At 42.5% G+C, this 22,926-nt stretch overlaps 2 protein-coding genes across 4 annotated transcripts in view; one reads left to right on the top strand and one right to left on the bottom strand.

Moving 5' to 3' along the window:
* Erich1 (glutamate-rich 1) overlaps window positions 1-22,926 on the top strand; it is a gene marked incomplete at its 5' end in the record, with an annotated part of 52,793,804 nt that overhangs the window by 45,299,967 nt on the left and 7,470,911 nt on the right.
* Window positions 1-22,926, bottom strand: part of Zmat4 (zinc finger, matrin type 4) — a 430,441-nt gene that overhangs the window by 145,128 nt on the left and 262,387 nt on the right. For all 4 annotated transcript variants that reach the window (XM_087589121.1, XM_087589122.1, XM_087589120.1 and 1 more), the window contains 1 exon segment: window positions 13,263-13,419. In XM_087589121.1, coding sequence (XP_087445247.1) covers window positions 13,263-13,419 — 157 coding nt within the window.

Raw genomic sequence — 22,926 nt, forward strand, 5'->3', positions numbered from 1 at the left:
CCGATAGCTGGCCACAGCATTGTTGTTGTTGTTGTTAGAGATTCGAAACTCTTCCACGGAGAAACAAGATGCCTGATGGGGTCAGAGGGAGGGCATGCTAGAGCCAGAGCTAGCTGGTGGCTTACGAAGCAAAGCCAGGGACACGCGCCCACGCACGCATGCGCACGCCCATGAAGGTAGGCGCGCACACATAAGCCGAAGATCTAAAACGACTTAAACGGCAAAAGAGGTTCTGAAGCACATCTTAATCATACTTGAGACGCAGTGGAGATGAGGGAGTTTGGCCTGTCAGCTTTCTATTCTCTGAGTCCGCCAGGAAGAGCGGACCTTTACAGGGGAGGTACTTAATGACCCCTGATGCTAAGGCATGCGGCCTGCAGTTGGTAACTAAACCCGGCATAAGACTTCAGCGCCAGCCATCATTTCCAGTGGAACAAGGGAAGGCCATCACAGCAAACAGGCTGAGGGAGGCAAAAGAAATGGAATCTCTTTGGAAACAGGGGCAGGAGATGGGATTTTGTGAATTTGTACTGTCTCTGGATGTGGCGTAAACACTTTAAAAAGCAAAATTCTTTTTTTATTGGTTATTTTATTTATTTAGTTTCCAATGTTATCCCCATTCCCAGTTTCCCCTCCACAAATCCCCCTATTCCCCACTTCTTTAAGGGTGCTCCCCCACTCATTCTCCCACTCCAGCCTCAGTGCCCTAGCCACAGGACAAAGGGGCTCCCCTCCTATGGATGGCAGACAAGGCAGTCAGTCCTCTGCTACACATCAGGTGGAGCCATGAGTCCCTCCATGTGTACTCTTTGGTTTGGTGGTTTAGTCCCTGGAAGCTCTGGAGAGGGGGGTCTGGTTGGATGGTATTGTTGTTCTCCCTATGGGGTTGCAAACCCCTTCAGCTCCTTCAATCCTTCCCCTAACTCCTCCATTGGATTCCCTCATGCTCAGTCTGATGGTGGTTGACTATGAGCATCCACATCTGTATTGGTCATGCTTTTGCAGAGCCTCTCAGAGGACAGCTATGCCAGGCTCTGGTCAGCAAGCACTTTAATATCAGGATTCACAAAATGTGTGAATTAATCTCCTCTTTTGTATTTAAAAAAAAAAAACTGTAGTAAATGCTTTCCCACCTGGAGTTAGCTTCCTCCAATGCCCTCTATGCATTACATTTGCTAACTGAAAGAGGAAAGTCCCAAATCTCAGCTGCTATGCTGACTGAAAGCCAAATACTGAGGTTAATGATTTGCACTTTGTATTAGTCAAGGCAGGATCACAGGAAGAACGGAGGAGTGGGCTTCAGCCTGCGCTTGCTTCTCAGGCAAGTGATCTCAACAGGTAGCAATCTGGTGGCAGCCTATCCTACAGACGACTGGGGACTGCCAGTTTCTAATGTTCTCCCTAACGTCCCACTATTGAGGCCTTTGCTCAAAATTCCTAGGCCCTGCCTGTAGCCATCCCTAACAATAAAAGTTGCAGCCTGCAGAGGGATTGAAAAGGCTTAGTGGGGTCCCCTTAATCTCTCCTTTGTAACTCATAATACAACAAAATACTCTTAGGTAAATTTAAGGCCCTCAATTCCCTTGCACTCAACAGACAAGTGGAAATCACTTAGTGGGAAATCCACCAGAGAAGCAGTTTCTTTGAAGGCTATCCGAGTTAAGGAAAAGAAAAAAAAAAGAAAGAAAAGAAAAGGAATTGTTAAGCTTCTGTTTTCCTGAGCCAACTCCCCATTGACTCACTTTATAAAAATTAACATGTTTTCTATTGTATTCTAAGCACAAAGCCAAACCCAGAGGTCTGGCTTTCCTACCTTGAGATGTGGTGAATTGTATTTATGATCGGTAGTATGGGAGGGGAAGGAATCCGAAAAATGAGTACACCTGCTGTCAGGACAGGCATTGACTTCATAGGAACAAGAGAGGAAAGGCGAGGTCCTAAATGTCAACAGAGTTCTGGGCAGTCTGGGAGCAGTTCAGAACAGGTATGGGGGCTCTTCGGAAGTGTAGACTGAGAGAAACCTTGGTCTTGTCTTCCAGAGTTTAGTAGGGAGATGCTAACACCCTCAGTGCAAAGCCTGCTGAGGAAGAAAAGTGAGAGAGACCCAGTTCAAAGGAAATCCTGGACCTAGTGGACAGCCTGTGGAGGTCAAGTACCCAACAGCATCCTGGCATAATCACAGTTGGAATCATCACAATGTGGCCCAAGCTTAGAACCAGAGATACCAATGAGTATATCACAGCCCTTTTCTGTGTCCCTAAAGAGAGGGGGAACTATAGGCATTGATGGGAGCTGGGCCTTTAAAGCAAGCTTCGTGGTCACAGAAAATTTAAATCTAAATATTCCAAATATTAAAAAGTATTAAATGTATAAAAGACTAGAATATATATAACATATTTATATGAAGGTACATAGATAAAAACCAATGTTTTTTAATATCTAAATTCCCTAAATATAAAACAATCAGATGCTTGCCTCTTCCAACACAGCACCTGTTAAGGTCTGCTTGTAAAACCAAGAGGAAACACGGTGCTCTAAGGCTGGCGTTCGAGATCTGTGGCTACTTCAAGGAATGAGGATGTGCGGAATGTTCACTATTCATTATTTCAGGTGTAATGCCTACTTGATAGGCGTCTTCCCAGGCTCGCAGACTAGACATGGTCTAGTTGAATCACAGTCATCGCTGCCAGCTTTGTCTGAATAGCAATGTGCTCATTCTGTGTGCACATCCTAAGCCCGACCACGTATGTCTCCTGCTGACAGCTCCAGGATAGTAAGCACAGCAAATTGATCATTTTGCTCTGCCGCTGAACTCCTTCGTAGACATGGTGAAAGGACTCATTCGGCTACATCCCGAAGGCTGCCTAAGTCCTCTGTGGTCTTAAAGCTCTCTTAATCGCCAAAAGCAGAAATGTTGAGTTGATGGCAGTTAAAAGCATTATGGGTATCACATAAGACAGGAGTTGCATGGTGGTCAACACTCACAGGGTACTCTCACCTAGAGCAAGGTCCTCACTGTTTAGTGAGTCTTCAAAGGACAGGGAATTAAAGTCTATTGCCTTTGGGGAATTTGATTGCTGGGGGGGAAGGCAGGCAAAGCTTTTATCAACTCTCTGTTTATAACTATGTTATAACTATAACAGTGATGACATCAGGGTTGGTAGTTATGTCACTTGCCTTAGATGACCACAGGCTAGGGTCCACAAGCTCCTGATATTGCTTCCTGCCGACACCACTGGATCAACCTTTGAGAGCAAGCTTTTATTGAACACACACTCACAGTAACTGTTAACATAAGTGCTAAAATGGATGGACGGCTGTGCTTTCTCATACTAACAAAACTTTATGCGTTGGCTTCTTGACAAGTCATTTCCACTGTCAACCAGGGGCAAAGTAAGTAATTTTCAAAAGAGGAATTATTTGTATATGAGATGCTTACATTTCCACGTTTGGCCTGGGAAAGGGGAAAGGGACAGTAGTTGGAGTATTAAAACCCTTAATTCGTTAATCTTGTATCTTTAGTTAAAAATGCAAGAAGCCAGAAAACTTGATCAAGTCATTGTTCCGAGCCTACGGTGGTCCAGAGGACAAAAGTCTTAGCCAAAAGACATCAACTCTTGTCATTCACAGTGCCAACACATTTAAGCCCTAGTGACCAGAGAATGGTCCAGGAACTGGCCGGTGTTATTCCTCCTTCCATAAGATACCCTGAAGGGATAACTATAAGAGAAGAGAAGTGTTCCCGCTACCAACCACCTGCACGTCCTGGACAGCTGATTCCACTCCTCTAAGCTTCAGGTCCCAGAAAGAGAAAATGAGATGATTTGCAATTCTACAAAGCTATGTCTTATATTTGCACGCAGCTAGGAAAACAGGTATCGAGGCAGATTATGCCAAGCAACCTAAGGAACCAGAATCAGAGGGTAGAACAGCAATGGTCTATAAAATCTCACATGCAAATAGGAGGTGTGGATGGAGCCTGGGGTGCATACATTATTCAACATTTGGAATTTATGTAACTTCCAAACAGACCTAGTAATACCCTGATCTTTAGTCATTCTACTCAGAACTCAAATAAGCAAGTCTGTGTCTGGCAGTGGAAATTCGTGGAAGATTCCTGAAGCCCTGTCTCCTCTTCCCCAGGGGATAAAGGCAAAGAGAAGTAGCCAGTCAACACACTTATACATAGAAGCTGGGTGGTAGAAACCATGACTGATTTGTTCTCATTCCCATCCGGCTCACCGCCCCTCGAAGTAAAAAATGAGCAAAAGTACAAATACCTGTCCTTGTGGCTGTGGTGCTACTGACTCCCTGGTAGGAGCCCTGGGGTTTGAACTGCTAGAAGCGAGCCAAAATCAGCCGATCCTTTCATGACGCGTTACTTATTGCTGGGGAGCAGAGCTAAGTCCTGGACCCAGCGACCCTCCAGCCTTTGGCTTTTCAGTTCTGACTGCACACAGTGCAAGTTATTCACTTGCAGGTCTCTGCTTCTTCTTCAGCAAGAGGCTCCTAATAATGATACATTACTGTGCTTTATGTCTGACAAAGCACAAAGATTAAATGAAACAGCGAATCCGATGCTTCTCGTATAATGGCTTTGCAATTACCAGCTCTGGTTACTGGTTCTGTTATTAAGTGAGAGTCAAGCTCCCCAGCTCCACATGGTTTAACCATATTTAGGATTTTTTTTAATGTTAGTTTTTATTTCATTGCAGAGTAATGAGCAGACTTTTTGAAGCCTAACATTTAGAAATGAATATAGGGTAATTTTTTGCTAGATGTACACATAGTCAGTTCTCATTATTCATAATGGGGTTTTTAAATCGTGGCCAGGAACAGTGAGTGGCAAGCTAGTGCTACTAAAGGAAGCTCATGAGCTCACATTCTGATCAGTGGATCAGCGCATAATCTTGTGTATTTGTTTAGGATATATTACTTAATGCATACAACTGAATGTATGTCCAGCAGTGTCCTAACTAAGGCTTGAAAGAACCTGAAATAATGCATGTGATTTTGCCATGAAGTCACCTCCACCTGCTTGCTTTAGGGACGCTAAACATTCCTTGACACAACCCTTGGGACAATTATAAATGGCGGTCAATGGGAAAAACTCATAGTCAAAGGGCTTCACCCTTAATAGAAAGCTAAACAAAGACATTGCTAATTGTGCAATGGCTGACACCAGCGGGCTAGAGTCTTGCCTCCTTCAGCCTTGCTGTGGAGCTTTTCCATGGGGGTGACTCAGATCTCTAATGGTTCTCTACATGTGTGGGAATAACTACAAGGTGCTCTGGGAAGCCTGGGCATTTCAGTGAACACGGGTAAAGGTTGCCATGTATGCTGATACACACATGTATTCATACAGGACAACCTTTTCACTCTGTGCTCATGATGGGCACTACACTGGGTTTTTCTGTATGCATCGTCTGTCTTCTTGTACTCCTTCTGCAATGCATTTGAAGGCTAGATGCACGCAAACTTGTACAGGTATCCCAGAATTTAAAGGAGGGTCTGCTTCCAGAAGCTGGGTTTGTGTCTTAGATCCCAATCTATGCCATCTCTTTCTCAGAAAAAGCTTTTTGTAAAGTCAAGAAAGTGAGCAAGCGGGTCCACCACTGTCTTTGAAGTTTAACCAAGTCTATTCACTGGAAAATGGAGCCATAAATATTTCAACAGCTATCACTATTCTAATGTTGGCTCCCAACGTTACACATCCAACAGATGTTTGCTCTGTGCTCCACAAACTCTATGGCAAGCTCGGCAGCAAGACCGAGGAGGTAACACCAGGGTCCGTGCTAAGCAGGTCTCAGGACTGGACTGCAGGGACTTTCCAGTTAAGGCAGCTATGGCACCACAGAAACGTTGGAAAATGAAAGAAAGGTTATTGCCAGCTTTAGCGTCCCTGCTGCCAGGCTAATGGTATTTGGGAATTTTACAAAACACTGAGCTCAAGATTTTCCTTTTCTGGGAGTGATAGATGCATTCACAAAAGCTTCCGCATAAAACAGAACCCCGAAGGGACAGGACATCAGTGGGCTAGATGAGGCTCTCCGGGGAGAGCAACAGTCAACTCCAGAGCATCACTGAAGGCTTATATCTCGTCCTCATGTTTGTAGTCTGGCTGTAAAATGACCCCTATGTTATACCTACTCACAATCAACTTAACATCTAGGGTAAGATATATATATATATATATATATATATATATATATATATATATATATATATATGTGTGTGTGTGTGTGTGTGTGTGTGTGTGTGTGTGTGTGTGTGTGTGTGCTTATATGACACTATATTGACACCATATAGAGAGAGAACACTATCTCTGAGCCGTATCTCCACACAATGCTCAGCTATTTTAACTCATCTTCTCTGCCAGGTTTCTCTGACTCTGCACATCAGCCCGCACTTTTGCACTCAGAGGTGTCATCATGTAGGAACTAAACAGCAAGTTCTATTTTTCTATCATTCGCTATCCTGGAAATCACTGCAGTCAATCTGGCGTCTGGGAATGCGCCAGAAGTACGGATAAGTATGGAGATATGACTCCTTTATGATGTGAGTTTCGAGAACAGCTGGCAAGAACAAATGAGCCCAGTGCATTCGCCTTGGACAACGAACAATAGAACAGCTCGTGTGCAAATGATATGTCCCAGAGAAAAGTCCAGAACGGAGTAAGTAAAAATAGCTACATTTCTGGGATGGACAGAGCCATTGATGGGGCTCTAATAATGTGGCTGACATGTTCTCTGATTATGTTATCAGCTCGTATTGTCATCATCACAAGGAAAAGGAGGTAGAGTAACGCTAAGTCCTTCACTAATAATTACTGGGATTTACGCATGGCTTATGCAAAAGCCCACAACGTATTCTCTGAGATTTCCAAAAGCAGGTAGGATTCCCACAGACTAGGGGAGTCCTATTGAGGATTTAGCAGGGTGCTCAGGTACACACAGGACGAGTGAAGGGCATCTCAGAGATGGACCAGGGCACATTTGGGAGTGGGGATTCAGAAGCTGTGCCTTACATTTGAGAATGCACAAAGAAAGAATGGTGGAAACACAGAGGACATATGGCAAGCTTTCGATATTGGGAGAACAGCACATACACTATCTGAGAAGCAGCCATCAATGGCTGTGCCTGGCAGTGGAGGAGTAACTCTACCTGAAGTATAGACCTCACATGAAGACAGACCTCCAGGTTTGCCACCATGCCCTGCCCACAGCCATGGCCCTTAGGTTGTATCTGTGGGTCCCCAGACGACATGTGAATTGTACATGTGGGTGACAAGTCAGCTTTTTCTTGGGAAAATTAGTCCCGTTGTACCTGTGACAAATTATCACATACTTAGTGGTTTCAACATAACACACTTTAGTAATTTACCGTTCCTCAGATCAGGAATGTGAAACAGACTTCACTGACTAAAAGCTGCATTGTCAGAAGTATACTCTTCAGGCAGTTCCAGGAAAGAACTCTTGCCTTCCCCCAGCTCCACCAGCACCCAAAGATAGCTGGACCCTCCCCAAGCCCTGGATCACTCTGCCGGACCCCCTTGCCTTTCCCTTTCCCCTTGGAATACATTTCGGATTCTACTGGCCCCACCTGGATACTCCAAAACAAACTCCTCGCTTCAAAGTTGATGAACTAGCCGCCGTAATTCCACTTGAAACTGACTCCCTGCCACCTAAGCTGTCTATGCAGGTCCTGAGCAATATCTTGAGATAATATTATTTTACCCTCCATCATGCTCCTGGGGAGCCAACAATGTCAGACCTGATACCATCTATCTTGCCACTTGGGCATCGTATTACACAGCTATAGGATCAGTGTAGCAGCCTTGAAGACTGTCTCTACAGGAAGCCAGGAGGAAGCCATCATACAGCCTAGAGCCTGAAGGAGGTCTCCAGCCTGCTTAGTATTTACCCTGTCGTGCGGGCAGGGGTGGGGAATGGCTCTTCTGAGGCCTCTGGGCTTGGGTATCAAGTTTCCATCTGTTTAGTCGCTGCTCTTACTCTCTGATAACAGAAATCCTATATTCCTGAGACACAGACCCTCTTTGGAGTCCTAATCCTGGTATCTGATTTCTTATTTTATCCTGAGTTTCTATCTTTAAAACTACTCCCCATTGCTTCCACTTGGTAGGCTAGGACTTTAGCCCCTGTTTGTTGACTGTATCTCTTGCCTCCTGAAAGGCTTACTTACCTCCCAGACCATGATTGCACTTTTGCCTTCCTGGCTCTCCCCAACCTTTAGTCCCCAGTCCCTCTTTTCATTACTGCCAGAAGTGCCTCCCCCTTCCCAGCAGCTCCAAAGTGCTAGACTCTGCCTCAGCCCACAAAGACACAGCTCAGAAAGTCTTGTCCTAAGAGACTCGAAGCAGTAGCTTCTGTGTTCTAAGCAAGGCAGCAGAAGAACAAATCCGAGACTCTCAATGTGGAAGGGAACCAACCTCTTCCCTCGCAAGAACGGGGAGATATATGCAAATATATGCACAGCAGTAGAACAAAACAACAGACAAGAAGGCTGAAGCCTGGGAGGAACGTGTTCCGACCAGAAAGTATAAAACGGACTCTGGTTGCACAGTGCCCGAGCTCTCCGTCCCTTGGATCCCAAGTCAGTGTTCTCTCCAGCCATCCTGTCGGTGGGTCTACATGCCTGTGGCAGCGGGTGGGAAATAACTGATTTAGAGGGCTCTGAAAAGTCATCTAAGTTAAGCACCAACTGCTTATGGAGCTCCAACTGGAAAGGCCCCAAGACTCAGCACCAGGCTGCATCAACAGCTCCCACATGCACATTCTGCCTGTGAACATCTCTGGGTATCAACAGACTCTTCCCTGTCTTGAGCTCCCACCTAACTCATTTTCTGCCCACTCCCTGGTTATATCTGTTGCTCTCGGGCACATGAACAAACACACATATGCACACAAAACACATGCTCCACAATTATAGCACTTTCCTATGAAAGCTTTTAAAAGACTTTCCCAAGAGGGATAGATTTTTACCTACTAAACAAACTCGACTCCTCTAGTCATCCTCCAAGAGGAGAATATTCATAGCATCGTTTTCTTATAGTTTGGACCCTCACTTCCGCCAGAAGCCCATGCTCCTGGTGCTCATGAGAACTGGTAGAAACTAGTGAGAAAGTTTCAGGTTATTAGGCATGGATATTTCAAGGATCTTTGACTCTCTATGCCCTGAGAAGGGCGCTTCTGGTGAGTTCTTACCTCCCTAGTAGAGGCCTAAAAGCAATGTGAATCTCAAGTCATGAATAAAACTCCAAATCTGGGATCCCAAACACAGGAGCCCTAATCCCAGTCCCTGCAAACATTGCAAACCGCAGACACTGCTCTCCAGTTGCAAGATATCGAATTCACCCTGGATTTAGGATTCAATAACAGCCACTCACAATCATCTCGGTCCTTTGGGACGCTGCTCTAAGACAAATCTCAGGATGCTGGTTACACTGTGAACATATCCTCTCTCCTCCACTGTCCCAGCCTCCCAGGGCTCTGCCACAACCCATCAATCAAATCAGTGAACCTCTCAATCTTGCCTGGTAGTGCCTCTGGAGCAGAAAGAAGCAAGCAGCAAGAATAAGGTTGGAGAAAAGGGGCCCTGGGCCCTGAAGGGTAGATTGTGATTTGGGAATTACCTGTTCATTCAATCTTGCATTTCCCCCGAGATTCTCTTTTTTATGAGATGAGGGGGAGCCGTGGAAAGGTTCAAATATCACTATATTTCTTTTTTTTACTTTTGAAATAACCATCATTGTTTTTTATTAAAAAATTGCCTGTATGCGTTTTGAGGAGTCAGTAGTAAATTAAACTATCTTTGTCCTATTGCTATAGCGATAGCTAACGGACACAGCCGCCTTCTGCTTTCTGGCCTCTCTTCGCTCAGTCCAGTTTCTCTGGTCTCCCTGCAAATGACATGAAATGGCAGCCTAAGTCATCCTTCCATTTGGACAGGATCCGCACCCCAACTTCTTTGGTCCTATGACCACGTGATGGTCCAACGTCATGTACTTTTGCCTCCACAGCTATAACCAGATCAGAGATTCTAAGACAAAAACCAAGAAGACGTAGAACTGGTTTGTGTCCAGAGGGTAGGCTCTGCAACTTAGAGGCCCTAGTAAAGATGCTCTCATCTGAAGAAGGCAATTCCAAGGGCGTTGTGTCCTGCGGAGCGCTCAACTGATGTCTGGTCTGAGTACAGATGCAAGTCAAGGAGACAGTGATTCACTGGTCCTGACTGTTCTTCATTGAATAAAATAGTACAGAGAAGCAATGAGCTCTACTCCAATTATGCCCCCCACCGACCCCAGAAATCACCAGAGTCTGAGAGACCGTGGTTCACAACATGGCAGGCTGCACAGCAGGGGTACCTGAGCAAGGTATTGCTTCTCTCTGGCATCAAGTTTCTGACATCTTTACTAGGGCCTCTAAGTTGCAGAGCCTACCCTCTGGAACACAAACCAGATCTATGTCTTCTTGGTTTTTGTCTTAGAATCTCTGGTCTGGTTATAGCTGTGAAGACAAAAGTACATGACGTTGGACCATCACGTGGTCATAGGACCAAAGAAGTTGGGTGCGGATCCTGTCCAAATGGAAGGATGACTTAGGCTGCCATTTCATGTCAAGTGATGCTGGGTTTTACATGTCTGGTTTTCCTTTTGGCTTTGTTTTCGTTACAGATAGGATTTCAAGCCAGCTAAGCCGATTAGGTGATACCAACCCTGTCTGTGTACCCATGCACAGGGAAACCTCGGGACTGGGCTCTCTCTAAAGCGCTGTTAGGAAAGACTGTGGGCCTGCAAAGGAAGGCAGTGTTATGGCTGGCAAGGAACCCGCAGCAACTCCAGTGCCATGGCTTGGGTCTTCTCCAGCTTCAAAGTCCTTGCCCTTACAATAACTGGGTTTGTGTTTTAGACCCAATGTCTGAAGCCTGGGGCCAGGGTCCTGTTCTCTGACCTGTGCTGATTCTCTAACCTGATTCCTGCTCCTTAACTGATACTCACCTGGGATCCTCTTAAAAGGCATCTCTACCGATTCTCGCCAAATCTCAGGTCTCCCCAAAGTCCTGCTGCCAATGGCTGTGGGCACATTCCTTGACCACTCACGTTTTCTGCAGCCACACTAAGTTGCTGCCCTTTGTCCCATCCATGTTCCCACCTTTAGCTTGGGTCACACCTTCCACTGCCTACGTCTGCATATTTTTGTGCTCAGTGGCTGGCAGAATCCCAAGCCTGAGGATCAGTTGAGCGTCTCTGAACTCATTTTGGTCTGTGGTTCGCACCTTCCAAGATCCTGTCTGCTCAAAGAAGGTAGGGAAGAGGGTAATGCTAAGCAAGAGAAATGGACAAGAAAGAGTCTAGGTTATGACAATTAGCTTTCTCTGCTCCCCAGTGGAAGAGGCTTCAAGCTGATCTTGTAAGATGTCCTTTCCCATCCTGGTCTTGCCTAACAGGTTCCTTGATCTCTGTAACCTCAAGAGCTAAGTTAGTGCCATGAACAGCATGAACCCAGTCACTGAGTAAGGGAACATTTCATATGACCTGAATTTTGTCTTTGGGATACGTGTATGTGTATGTCGTGTGTGTGTGTGTGTGTGTGTGTGTGTGTGTGTGTGTGTTCTTCCAATGTTTTATTATATTTGTTTATGGGAGGGGGCATGCTTGCCACAGTGCTTACATAGAGGACACAGTTTAAATTCTTCCCTTTCACCATAGAGGTCCAGGAGTCAAACTCAGTTTTGCTCCTGAGTTTAGCCTCTGTGCCATTTTGCCAGCTCCTCCTGTCTTTGCAATGTATTGAGAGTTAATAAGTTATCCTTGAGTCCTATGCCCTAGTTCTGGGATTATTTGAATTCCTGAAGATGGATACAAAATCATAAAGAGCTATTTTGGGCATGTGATTGTTTTTGAGACATAAATAATCATTTTTGCCATTTGCTAACCAATGTGATGCAGCCTCTCTCCTCCCAGTACTACCTCCCCCATGTACTACCTCCAAAACGAAATGTAAGAGCACTCTTCTGCTTAGGCAAAGAGAACAGACGAGCTAGTTACTCATTCACAGAAAGAAAAGATAGAAACTTTCCAGCGACTCCTGCTTTGAGGTGTCTATTTTAAGAGATCTGACGATGCGTAGGTCACAAGGTTAGTGCCTCAGCCTTTCTGAGAACAAGCGTCTCAACAGAGCGTCCCTTGTTTCATGCCACATCAGGCAGAGGCTCTAAAATAAGCTGCACTTGTTTCCAGACGAAACCATTCTACACCTGAATGTCACATCCACCTCCAAGAGAACGATACGCTGTACTCAAACCCAGCTGAGAAAAGGAGCGAAAAGGCTCCTTACTATTTGTTAAGCAATTAGCTGAAGAAGTGCGCCACTGAAGTCAAAACCCAAGCGTTGTTTCAGACACTCTCTCGTTTCCAAAATACCATTTAAAAATAATTACGCCCACGATTTATGCACGATTCATTAGACAGCAAGATAAAATGCACTACTAAATTTTAATTGCACTGTAAGAGGAGACATAATGAAAAATATCCCCTAACTTCTTGGGATTATAACCCAGCACAGTAACGTCTTCATCACAATATAAATCTTGTCCGAACAGTTTCAGCATTGCTAAATTATATATATAAAAATAAATCTTGGTTTCATCATTTGGTAAACCTCCAAAGACATTGTTTAGTTAAGCATTTAGAAGATCAGGTAATCGGCAATCAATATTGAAGTTACTGATGAAAATAAATAGGTTTGAGTCACAGCTTCCCCAGCAACAATGGCGGGAATGTCATACACACTTGTCTCCGAACTAAAGTGACTGCGAAGACTATGGTTTACTTGTGCTTCTTCTCCACCAAACTAAGAACGTATGAGGTCACTGTGCCCTGGTGTGCCCAACGTGCAGACGTAAAGAATGGTAATTGCTTTCCATAGACACTGGCTCGACCCTAACTTCTATGCAATGTACTCTTCCATACCCATGTAGAATGCAGGCTGAACCCGGGAAGAGCGCCACAGATGTGTATCTCATATGACACACAATCAATGGGACAGGCATCCTGGAGGATGAAAGACACTGTACAAGCCAATGAAATCCTACCCCAATGGCCATGTGTGCCCAGGCTCCCCATCCCTTCCTGTGGGTTTTGAATGGCACCTGCCATTTGACCCAAAAAGCTTGCAGCTTCTGAAAAGAGGGTGTGTGGCTCTCCCTGAAGGCTTGGACCACCCCTGCCCCCAAACACATACCTGTGGTTTTCAATGGAGGTTTCTCTCCTAGCAACAGTTTTAACCTTTTGGCGTGGATTTTGCCTTGGTAATGTGAGTCGGCCACCACGGCTGAGGTAAAGGACATGTTACAGAGTGTACAGCATTTATTCTTATCCACCATGTCAGCATCGCTTCCCTGCGTGGGGAAAAAGAGAAAAGAGAGTGTCACAAAGGAACTCAAGTCCTTCATGAGATTTATCATTCCCACGAGATTTGTCTATGGCTGCACGGCTTATAGACATGCTAAGTTTCTTGGTTATCATTACCACCAGCTCAGTAATGCTTGTAGTGGCTACATGTGCAGGACCCTGAGGTCTATAAGAATCTTTGCAGATATGAGTTACCCGAAGAAAAATGGCACCCACAATTAGGAAAAAGCACATTGTCTGGCTGTGTGAGGAGAGTAGCTGGTAATTGCCCACATTATACTCATTAAAGTAAGGGAAATATCAAAGTTCATATGGCCTGAATTATTTAGCAGAAATTATCATTTGGCATTCAGCTCTGCCTTTGCCAATTTTAGCCTCACCAGGATACATAGCTGCACTGTTCAAGTTGTTTTTAGGAAAAAAAGTTTCTCTAAGGACTTGAACATTTTCATACTTCATTTGCATATCTATCACAGCGCTATGATGACCACACTGCCTGGATTTTCTGGCAAGATTTTGTGTAATTTTTTCCCCCGATTCTTTAGAAAAGGTGATCTGCTAAAGGCTGCACGGACTGCTTAGTCCGGCTTATTTTTATGCCTTTGTACAATTTAATGAAAATGAATCGTGAATCAGAGAAAAGCAACTCCTTTGTCAGAGCATGGGACATGGCCATTGTGTCTGCAGGTCATCAATTACTTCTACTCTCTCAGAAGATTAGTCCTCTGCCTCCCTTCCTGCCTCGTTGGAAATTGAGGGTACAGAGGGCTGTAAGAGAAGGACAAAATCTGTTCCTCAGTGGAACTGAAAGAACAAGGCATCTCTTTGTTAAAGAACGTCCTTAGCAGATCTCTACCCCCACAACAGTCCCTTCTTAGAGACCCAGAAAACCCAGGAATGAAATTTAAAATTGGATGGAGACAAGGAGGAGGATGGGGACAGGACTGAGGTGAACAGAGAATTATATAATTTTTTGCATAACTATGAAATGTCCATACTGCTAGAGAGTTGCCTTACACACATTATGTGGTAGTTCGAAAACTAACTCCTTCCTTTAGGTAGAATATATGAGATCTCTGATAATTAGATTTTGGTATGTGGGAAGACAGCTCGTGTGTGTGTGTGTGTGTGTGTGTGTGTGTGTGTGTGTGTGTGTGTGTGTGTGAGTGTCTCTTTCAAGAGGCTGACCTATACTTACAAGGTAGGAACAACAGACAAATTCTGAAGTGTTGGGAGTAGGGATGGTAGTCAGTATCGGTTAAGTCGACCAACACAAAATGGCCACATTCCCACAAGACTGTGCTCTGGCGAGCATTCTGCCCTTGCTGAAGGTAAGCTAAACTACTTTGGGTTTTGCTTTCAGATGAAAATAAAGGCACAGAAATGTTTACCAGCCATCATGAACTTTACTAGGAAATAAAATAGACAGGCAGTAGAGCAGGAGGGTTGCCTCTCGCTGATCTCTCCAACCAAGCCCAATGGGGGTACAGAGTCCCTTGAAGAGGAAAAGTCCGGACATACCCGGCAACATCAAATCTCAGAGCAACTGAAGAGAATACAATGTGTTCACTGAAGGGTGAGGGGCTGGGAGGTTTTGAGGAAATAGAAAATAAATTGGCAAGCTTTCCACAGTGCACTAGGCATAATTAGTCCAATATGCTTTTGTTTTCAAATGTTTAAAAGTTTGGAGATTATAATGTAGTTACAACATTTCTTTCTACCCTTCCCTAAATCCAGAGACTCCCATCTACCCTCCTTGCTCTCTTTCAAATGTATGACATTTTTATCACTGTTATTGCGTGCATATACATGAGAATGCATATACATTCTTAAATACAACCTACGCAGTTGGCATGTTACTCATATGTGTGCTTAGGGGTAACTATTGGGTTTTAGATAACCAATCGGTGTGCTCTTCCCTGGAGAAGGCTATTTCTCGCACTCTCCGTATCCCTTAGCTGCCTGTAGTTCTTTGTGTAGGGTTGAGGCTTCAGTATTTGTTTAGACCAAGTTGGGGGAGTCATGCCAGTGAGATTTTATGAGTGTTGCTTCTGACACTGCTGGGAAACACAGTCTCACAGCAAACCCCCTGATTCTCTGGCTCATGAACATTTCCTATCCTGTGCTCTCAATGTTCCCTAAGCCCTGAGTGCAATAGTGTTCTGTACATGTATTCTTGGGACTTGGCCCCACACCTGCATTTTGTTTGCCTGTGACCATTACAGAAAGCTGTAATGGTCTCCCATAATGTTGCAAATGGAAGTTTCCTTGATGTGGAGTTGAAACTACACTGATCTGTGGGTATAAGGACAAATATTTAGACTACTGTTAGGAATTATACTGGTTTAGTAAAGTAGCACTTATAGGTGGCTGTCCTTCGATATTCATGACCTCACTAGCACTCATAGTTGTATAGGTTACCAGGAACAGGCGTGAGTTTCCCTTCTATCGAGTAGGCCTTAAGCCCAATTAGAGAGCTGTTGGTTGGCGCCAAGGTGTGTGAGCCACTAGTGCACCCCTAGCATCATCACCTCCATGCTGGGTATTGATGTGGTTCATCAGCGTCATAGCTGGTTAGGATCGCTTGTTGCTTCCTCTTGTGGAAGCCTGAATGGTATCTTTGGGTACCATGAAAGCTAGACCTCAGGGGGAAACATTCAACTTAGTTCTAGCTCAGGCTCTCTGGGCCCTGTTTCTGAAATACATGGTATTGTCAACGATTGAAATTTACCTTCCACCTCTAAGGGACAACCAAAGCACCTGCAATAGGCTTTATGTTTCGGGAATCTCTGGGAGAGCCCTTGGCAGCAACACAAAAGAATGCTACCCATGCCTGGTATTGGGATTTATCTTAAGTGGTCTCTGGCTCTTGGTCATAGCAATGTCAATTGAGACAAAAAGTTCATTAAATAAACATATGTGCATATTATTAAAAATTATTAAATTTATTAGTCTTTGAAAGTAAGTAGTTCATAGTATGATTCCTTGTGGCTTAACCAGACACACTTATTTTTATCCATTACATTTCCTTTCTTCTGTATTTACCTCATTCACTCTCCAATAAGGTGTCACTCTTTTTCCATCACCCCATCAAATCACTTGAATCCTGCTAGTCCCTTTTACCCTGCTCCCCTTTTCTCTATTTGCATCCATCTCCCTCCTTGAAGAACTCCCCGCCCACTTCCCAGTCCTCTGATCAGTAGGACCCTACTTGTTAACTGCTCCCCAATCCCTCTATCCTGGTAAAGATTCCATTTTACTTTGCTGGTTTCTGGCAATTACTCAGACTCGGTCTCCACTCCTAAAAATTTGAAGCTAGGAACTACGGATAAAAGAAAACAGTTGGCATTTGTGTTTCTGGTTCTGAGTTACCTGCCTCAAAACAATTTTTTCTAGTTCCATCCATTTACCTGCAAATTTCATTTTTCCTTACAGATGATTGTCACTCCACAGTGTATTTGTCCAGTTTTATTATCCATTTGTCAGTTGAAGGACATTTAGATGGTTTCCATGTTCTAGTTACCATGACTAAAAGCAAAGCTTCTCCCAGGCAGCATTTTGTGTGAATTGTTTGGGTGTAGTTTGCCTTTTTGACTTAAGTCAGATGAAAACTCAACTGTGTATTGATTTACATTTCCCTAACTGCCAAAGATGGTGAAGATTTATCTTTTGTGGTGTTTCTTAGGCAGTTTTCTTTTTCTGAGAACTCATGCTCCAGGTCCAGTGTTTGGATGGATCATTTGGTTTTTTGACTCTTTGTTTTTTGAGTTCTTTATTTTGGAATCAGTCTTTTGTCAGATGTATAATTGGCAAAGATTCTTTCCTACTCTCTGGGCTACCATCATTCTTTCTTTCCGGGGCAGAAGATTCTTGAGTCTCCTAAGTCAGCTATTGATCTTAGTTCTTGAGCAAACGGGGTTGTATGCAGGAGGTCCTTTCCTACGCCTGCATCATAGAGGGCACCGCCTGTCCTTTCTTCTGACAGTTTTATTATTTCAGATTTCATGTTTAGGTCTTTGATTGTGCAAGGTGATAGATACAAGTCTAGTCTCATCCTTGAGTATGGGGCATCCTGTTTCCACAGGACTATTTCTGGAAGATGCTGTCTTTTCTTCGATATATGTTTTTGGCATCTTTGTCAAATTTTAAGTGGCTGAAATTAGATTTACTTATGTTTATGTCTTCGGTTTTGTCTGTTGCTGTGCATGCCTGTTTGTGTCAGTATAGCATTGCTTTTATCAATGTGTCTCTGTGGTATACTGTATGATCTGGGATTGTAATCCCTCTAGAGTTCCTTTTACTCAGAATGGTTTTTGTCTATCTGTTGCCTTTTGCAGTTTCCTATAAATTTTACTACACTATCTTATTTCTCTAAATAGTGAGAGGGAGATTTTGATTAGGGTTGTATTGAATCTTCAAATAGCTTTGGAGAAAATGGTCATTTCCTCAATTTTAATTCTACCAGTCCTACTCAATTTTAATAATTTGCAATATAAACATGGTGTCTTTCCATTTTCTAGTGTCTCTCTTATTGCTTTCTTCAGAAGTTTAAATTTCTAATTGCAGATGTCCTTTATTTCCTTGATTAGGAAATTATTTGTAGATATTTCCTTTTCTTTTAAGACCATTGGTAGTCCATCCATAACCCCTTTGTCTGTATGTTTGATGTTGGTTTGTAGGTCTGCATCCTGCCATACTGCTAATATTACTTATAATTTCTAGAAGATTTCTGGTAGAATTTTGGGATCTTTATGGTTAACGTCATATTGTTTTGCAATAGCGATGGTTTGCCTTCTACTTTCCCCATTTGTATCCCTTTGATTTTCTTCTCTTGCTTTATTGCTCCAGCCAATGATCTAAGCAAAGGACCGAGACAGAGTGGGCATAGTGGACAACCAGTCTGGTTTCTGACTTCAGAGAGAGTTCTTCAAGCTTTTTTTCCATTTAAGATGAGGTTGGCTGTGTTTTTCTCCTCTATAGTTTAGACTGAGGTACATTGGAATATGCTCCCCTCTGGCTCTACATTCTGCAAGACTTTTATCATAAAGACATGTTGGATTTTGTTTAAGGCTTATTCTGAATCTACTGCAATTATCATGCGATTCTTGTCTTTGGGTCTATTTATGTGGTTCATGAGGTTTACTGATGGCATCTTTTGAACTATTCCTTCATTTCATACTCATGGGGAATAATCTTTTTGGTGTGTGTCTGTATTCTGCTTGTAACTATTTTCATAAGCGTTATTTGAATCTACATTCATCAGGCATATTGACCTGTTATTTCCTTTTGTTGTCACCGTGTTTTTACCTGGTTTGGTATTGGGGTGCTTTTGGCTTCACAGAAACCATTTGGGAGTGCTCCTTCTATCTCCACTTTTGGGATAGTTTAAGAAGGGCTAGCTAGGGGTTGTGGATTTAGCTCAGTGGTAGAGCACTTACCTAGGAAGCGCAAGGCCCTGGGTTTGGTCCCCAGCTCCGAAAAAAAGAACCAAAAAAAAAAAAAGAAGGGCTAGCTGTAGATTTTCTTTGAAAGTATGGTAGAACTTTGCTGTGAATCCATTGGCCCTGAACATTTTAAATTTTTTAGCTGAAAGGTTTTGTTGCTGCTATTTCAGTTACATCATTTGTTATGCATCCTTTGAGGCCTTGACTTCTTGGGTCAGTTGGCTTAGTTCAATTGATAGTTTGGCTGAACCTAGAACTTTGCCCATTTCTTTTAAGTTTCTCAACTTAATGGAGTACAGATTTTTAAAATATTTCCTCATATTATTCTGAATTTCTTTGCTGACTGTTGTAATGTTTGCCTCTTCATTTCCAATTACCTTAATTTGGGTCATCTTTTCTTTCCTAGAGTCAGTTGGACCAAGTGTCTGTCAACTTAAAAACAAAAAGCAAAAAAAAAAAAAAAAGGCAAAAAAAAAAGACAAAAACAAAACAGTGTTTAGATGTGTTCATTTATTTTCCTGCTGTGTATTTCTGCTCTGATCTTTATCCTTTCTCGAAGTAAGCTTGGATTTGGTTTGTCCTTTTTTTCCCACCATTTAAATTGTACAACTAAGTCATTTACTTGTGCTGTTTTTCTTTTTTAATGTATGTATTCAGAGCTATAACTTACCCTTGTATGACAGCTTTCCGTATGTCCCAGGGGGTCTTTTGTTTTGTGTCTTTATTTTCATTTAATTCCAAAAAGCTCTATATTTCTTTGCTGGTCTCATCTTTGACAAACTTATCATTACTAATGAGTTGTTTCATCTCAGTGAGTTTGTGTCTTTACTAGGGATGTGTTTGCTCTCAGTTATAAGTTTCATTGCATTCTTCTCAGGTAGCACACAAGGAGTGATTTCAATCTCTTCAAAATTGGAAGGTTTACTTTGTGTCCCAGGATATAGCCTATTTTAGAAAGTCTTTGATGCAATCCTGGCTAGAATATGTATTCTTTGGTTTGGGTGAAATATTCTGTAGCTAACAGTTAAGTCCTTTAATTCCGATGGTTAATTTTTGTTCAGATGACCTGTCTATTGAAGAAAGTGAGGCATTGAAACCATGTATTATTAATGAGTAGATGTTAATCTGCTTCTTCAATTCCAATGGTAGATTGTTTTTTTTTTTTTAATAAAATTGGATGCCACAGATTGGTGCACATGTTTGGGATAACAAATATCCTCTTGATTACCTGTGCCCTTAATTAGAATTAAGTATTCCTCTTTATCATTTCTGACTAGTATTAGTTTGAAGTCTAGTCTGTCAAATGATTAGCATAATGGCGCCCGCCTGCTTCTTGATCACAGTTCACTGGAATACTTTTGCCCGTCCTTTTACTCTAAGGTGATGTTTATACTTAATGCCAAGTTTCTTATAGACAACAGATGGATTTTATTTCTTGATCTATTCAGTCAGGCTGTGTTTCTTTATTGGAGTCTTGAGGCCATTAATACTTAAAAATGTGTGTTAGCTGCTGTCATCATGTTGTTGATTTTCGGTGGTGTTTGTGTTCGGAGCGTTTGTACCTTGCTTTAATAATTATGGCTTTATATTTCTTTCCACGGATCTATTGCTATATTCACTCCTCTCCTCAGCCAGAAATCATATTTCCTGTATTTTTCTTAGGTTTGGTTTGTCAGATACAATTAGAATGTTGATGCTGGGAAAAGCTTTGCCTACTCCTTCAATCAGGGCAGATAGTTCTCCCTGGTACATTTTTCTATATTGGCTGTCACAGTCTTTTAGGACTTGGAATGCATTGCTTCTGTCTCTTAAGGCTTTCTGAGTTTCCCCTGAGAAATAGCTGTTATTCTGATGGCTTTTTCTTCATATGTGACTTGTGTAGCTTGTTCGTTTGTTGTTTGCTTGCTTGCTTTGGTTTGGTTAGGTTTTTTTTTTCTCTTGCTGCTTTCAATACACGTTTTCTGTATGCCTAATGCTTTAGCTATGATATGCCATGGGAATTTTCTTCCCAGTTCTTATCTATTTGACATTCCGTGTGCTTCTTATATCTGTATGAGTATATCTGGTCTTCATTTGGGAAGGTTTCCTTCTATGATCTTGTTGAAGATCTAGTCTATTCCATTGACTTGGGATTCTTCTCCCTTATTTATGCCTATACTTTAAAGATTTGGCTTTTCTCACCATGGTGTTCCCCATTTACTCTGTGTTCCTTTCCTATTCTTTTTTTTTTAATTTTTCACACTTCTTGCATATTTGGTATAGACCCTCTTCTTTATCTTCATGCCTAATAGGCTATCTTCTGCTTAATTCTAAGGCTTCCCTTTGATTTTCTACTTGAACTACTGCATTTTTAAGTTGTATCATATATATATGTGTGTTGTATATTATATATATTAATATGTATATAATTTAAATATATTTAAAATTATATATATATATATACATATATATATACCGCAAATTGGAGGTTCGAGTACTAGAAGATAATCCCAATATTTACATTAGTTTCATGACCATGATTTTAACCACCCTTCTATAGTTCTATTCCCAGGGCAAGGTCAGTTACTTTTCATGCAAAAGAAGCAAAGATGGTTAGAAATGGAGAACCAATCATTCTTGAACAAAATACACTGCAGCAGAGTTATGCCTTTGATGCATAAGACCGGGCAGGGTGACAACCAGGAGATGGAGATAAGCGAGAAGCTAAGTCAGCTTCGTGTCAGCAGCATGTGCTTTGGGGACACAGTCTAGATGGCTCAACTGTGTTCATGGATGGTGGTGGAAGCACAGCACCCAGAGTCACAGCACTAAGCCCAGGTCTGTCCAGTGCTAGGATTTAACTGGGTATTCCTAGCTATCTACATTCTAAATTGGTGCTTTCTTGAGTCGACAGGTCATTTTATCTTTCTAAAAGTTTCCCGCTGCAGACAGAGCAAGGTTCACATGTAGCCCAGGGTGAAAACTTCATAAATTTTGATGGACAGACCTCAGTGAGTATATGTGAATATCCTGCTTAGAGAATTTTTTAAAAGGCCCCCAAACTATCACACAAATGAAGGAAGAACCTATGATTAGCATAAGGCAAGGGCTCTATTCTGGAGACAGGGAGTTTAAGTGCAATATCAGCATTACTAAGAGGAAGAACAAGTAAGTTTGTGGTGTACATAGGAAAGCTTCCCACACAGAAGCATTTTGCAAAGCTACGTTTTCAATAGAATTCAGTCAGGAGAAAGAAAATACCAGGGTGCCTCTGGCTGTCATCTCCTCCTGAAAGGCCTTTCTCTTTCCCAAAGTTCTGTTCTTAGAACTCAATTGATACGATCATCTCCACTCAATTTAGCTTTAGGCAACACAAAAAGTCCCGGAGAGATGGTCACTACAAGAACAGCAAAATGAGGTGGTTTATGAAATTGTTTCTCAGCAAAACAATCATTAACTGCTGAAAACATGTCTTTGAAAAATTCTTTAGCATTAGTAGAAATTATTTTAAAAGCAAACAGCATTAAGGGTGTTTGAAAAAGTCGTGTGGAGACCTACTATTGCATAAGCTTCCTGGTATTTTTTTCATTTACGTATTCATATAACACAGTTTAGTGGGCATTATCTCACAGGGGTGAAAACACTCCTCCTGGAATCCATAAGCTGGCAAATAAAAAGGCTACTGCCAGGTATAAATAGAATACCTCCCCACTATATAGAATACCTCCCCCATCCTAGAATACCTCCCCATCCTAAAATATCTCCCCACTATATAGAAAACCTCCCAACTATATGGAAAACTTCCCCACTATATAGAATACCTCCCCACTATAAAGAACACATCCCCACTATATAGAATATCTACCCACTATATAGAATACCTCCCCACTATATAGAATACCTCCCCACTTACAGAATACTTTCCCACCCTAAAATATCTCCCCATTATATAGAAAACCTCCCAACTATATGGAAAACTTCCCTGCTATATAGAATACCTCCCCCCACTATGTAGAATACCTCCCCCCACTATGTAGAATATCTCCCCGCTATATAGAATATCTCCCCACT

The sequence above is a fragment of the Rattus norvegicus genome, chromosome 16, assembly GCF_021556685.1.
Source record: "Rattus norvegicus strain SHRSP/BbbUtx chromosome 16, alternate assembly SHRSP_T2T, whole genome shotgun sequence".
Classification (NCBI taxonomy): domain Eukaryota; kingdom Metazoa; phylum Chordata; class Mammalia; order Rodentia; family Muridae; genus Rattus; species Rattus norvegicus.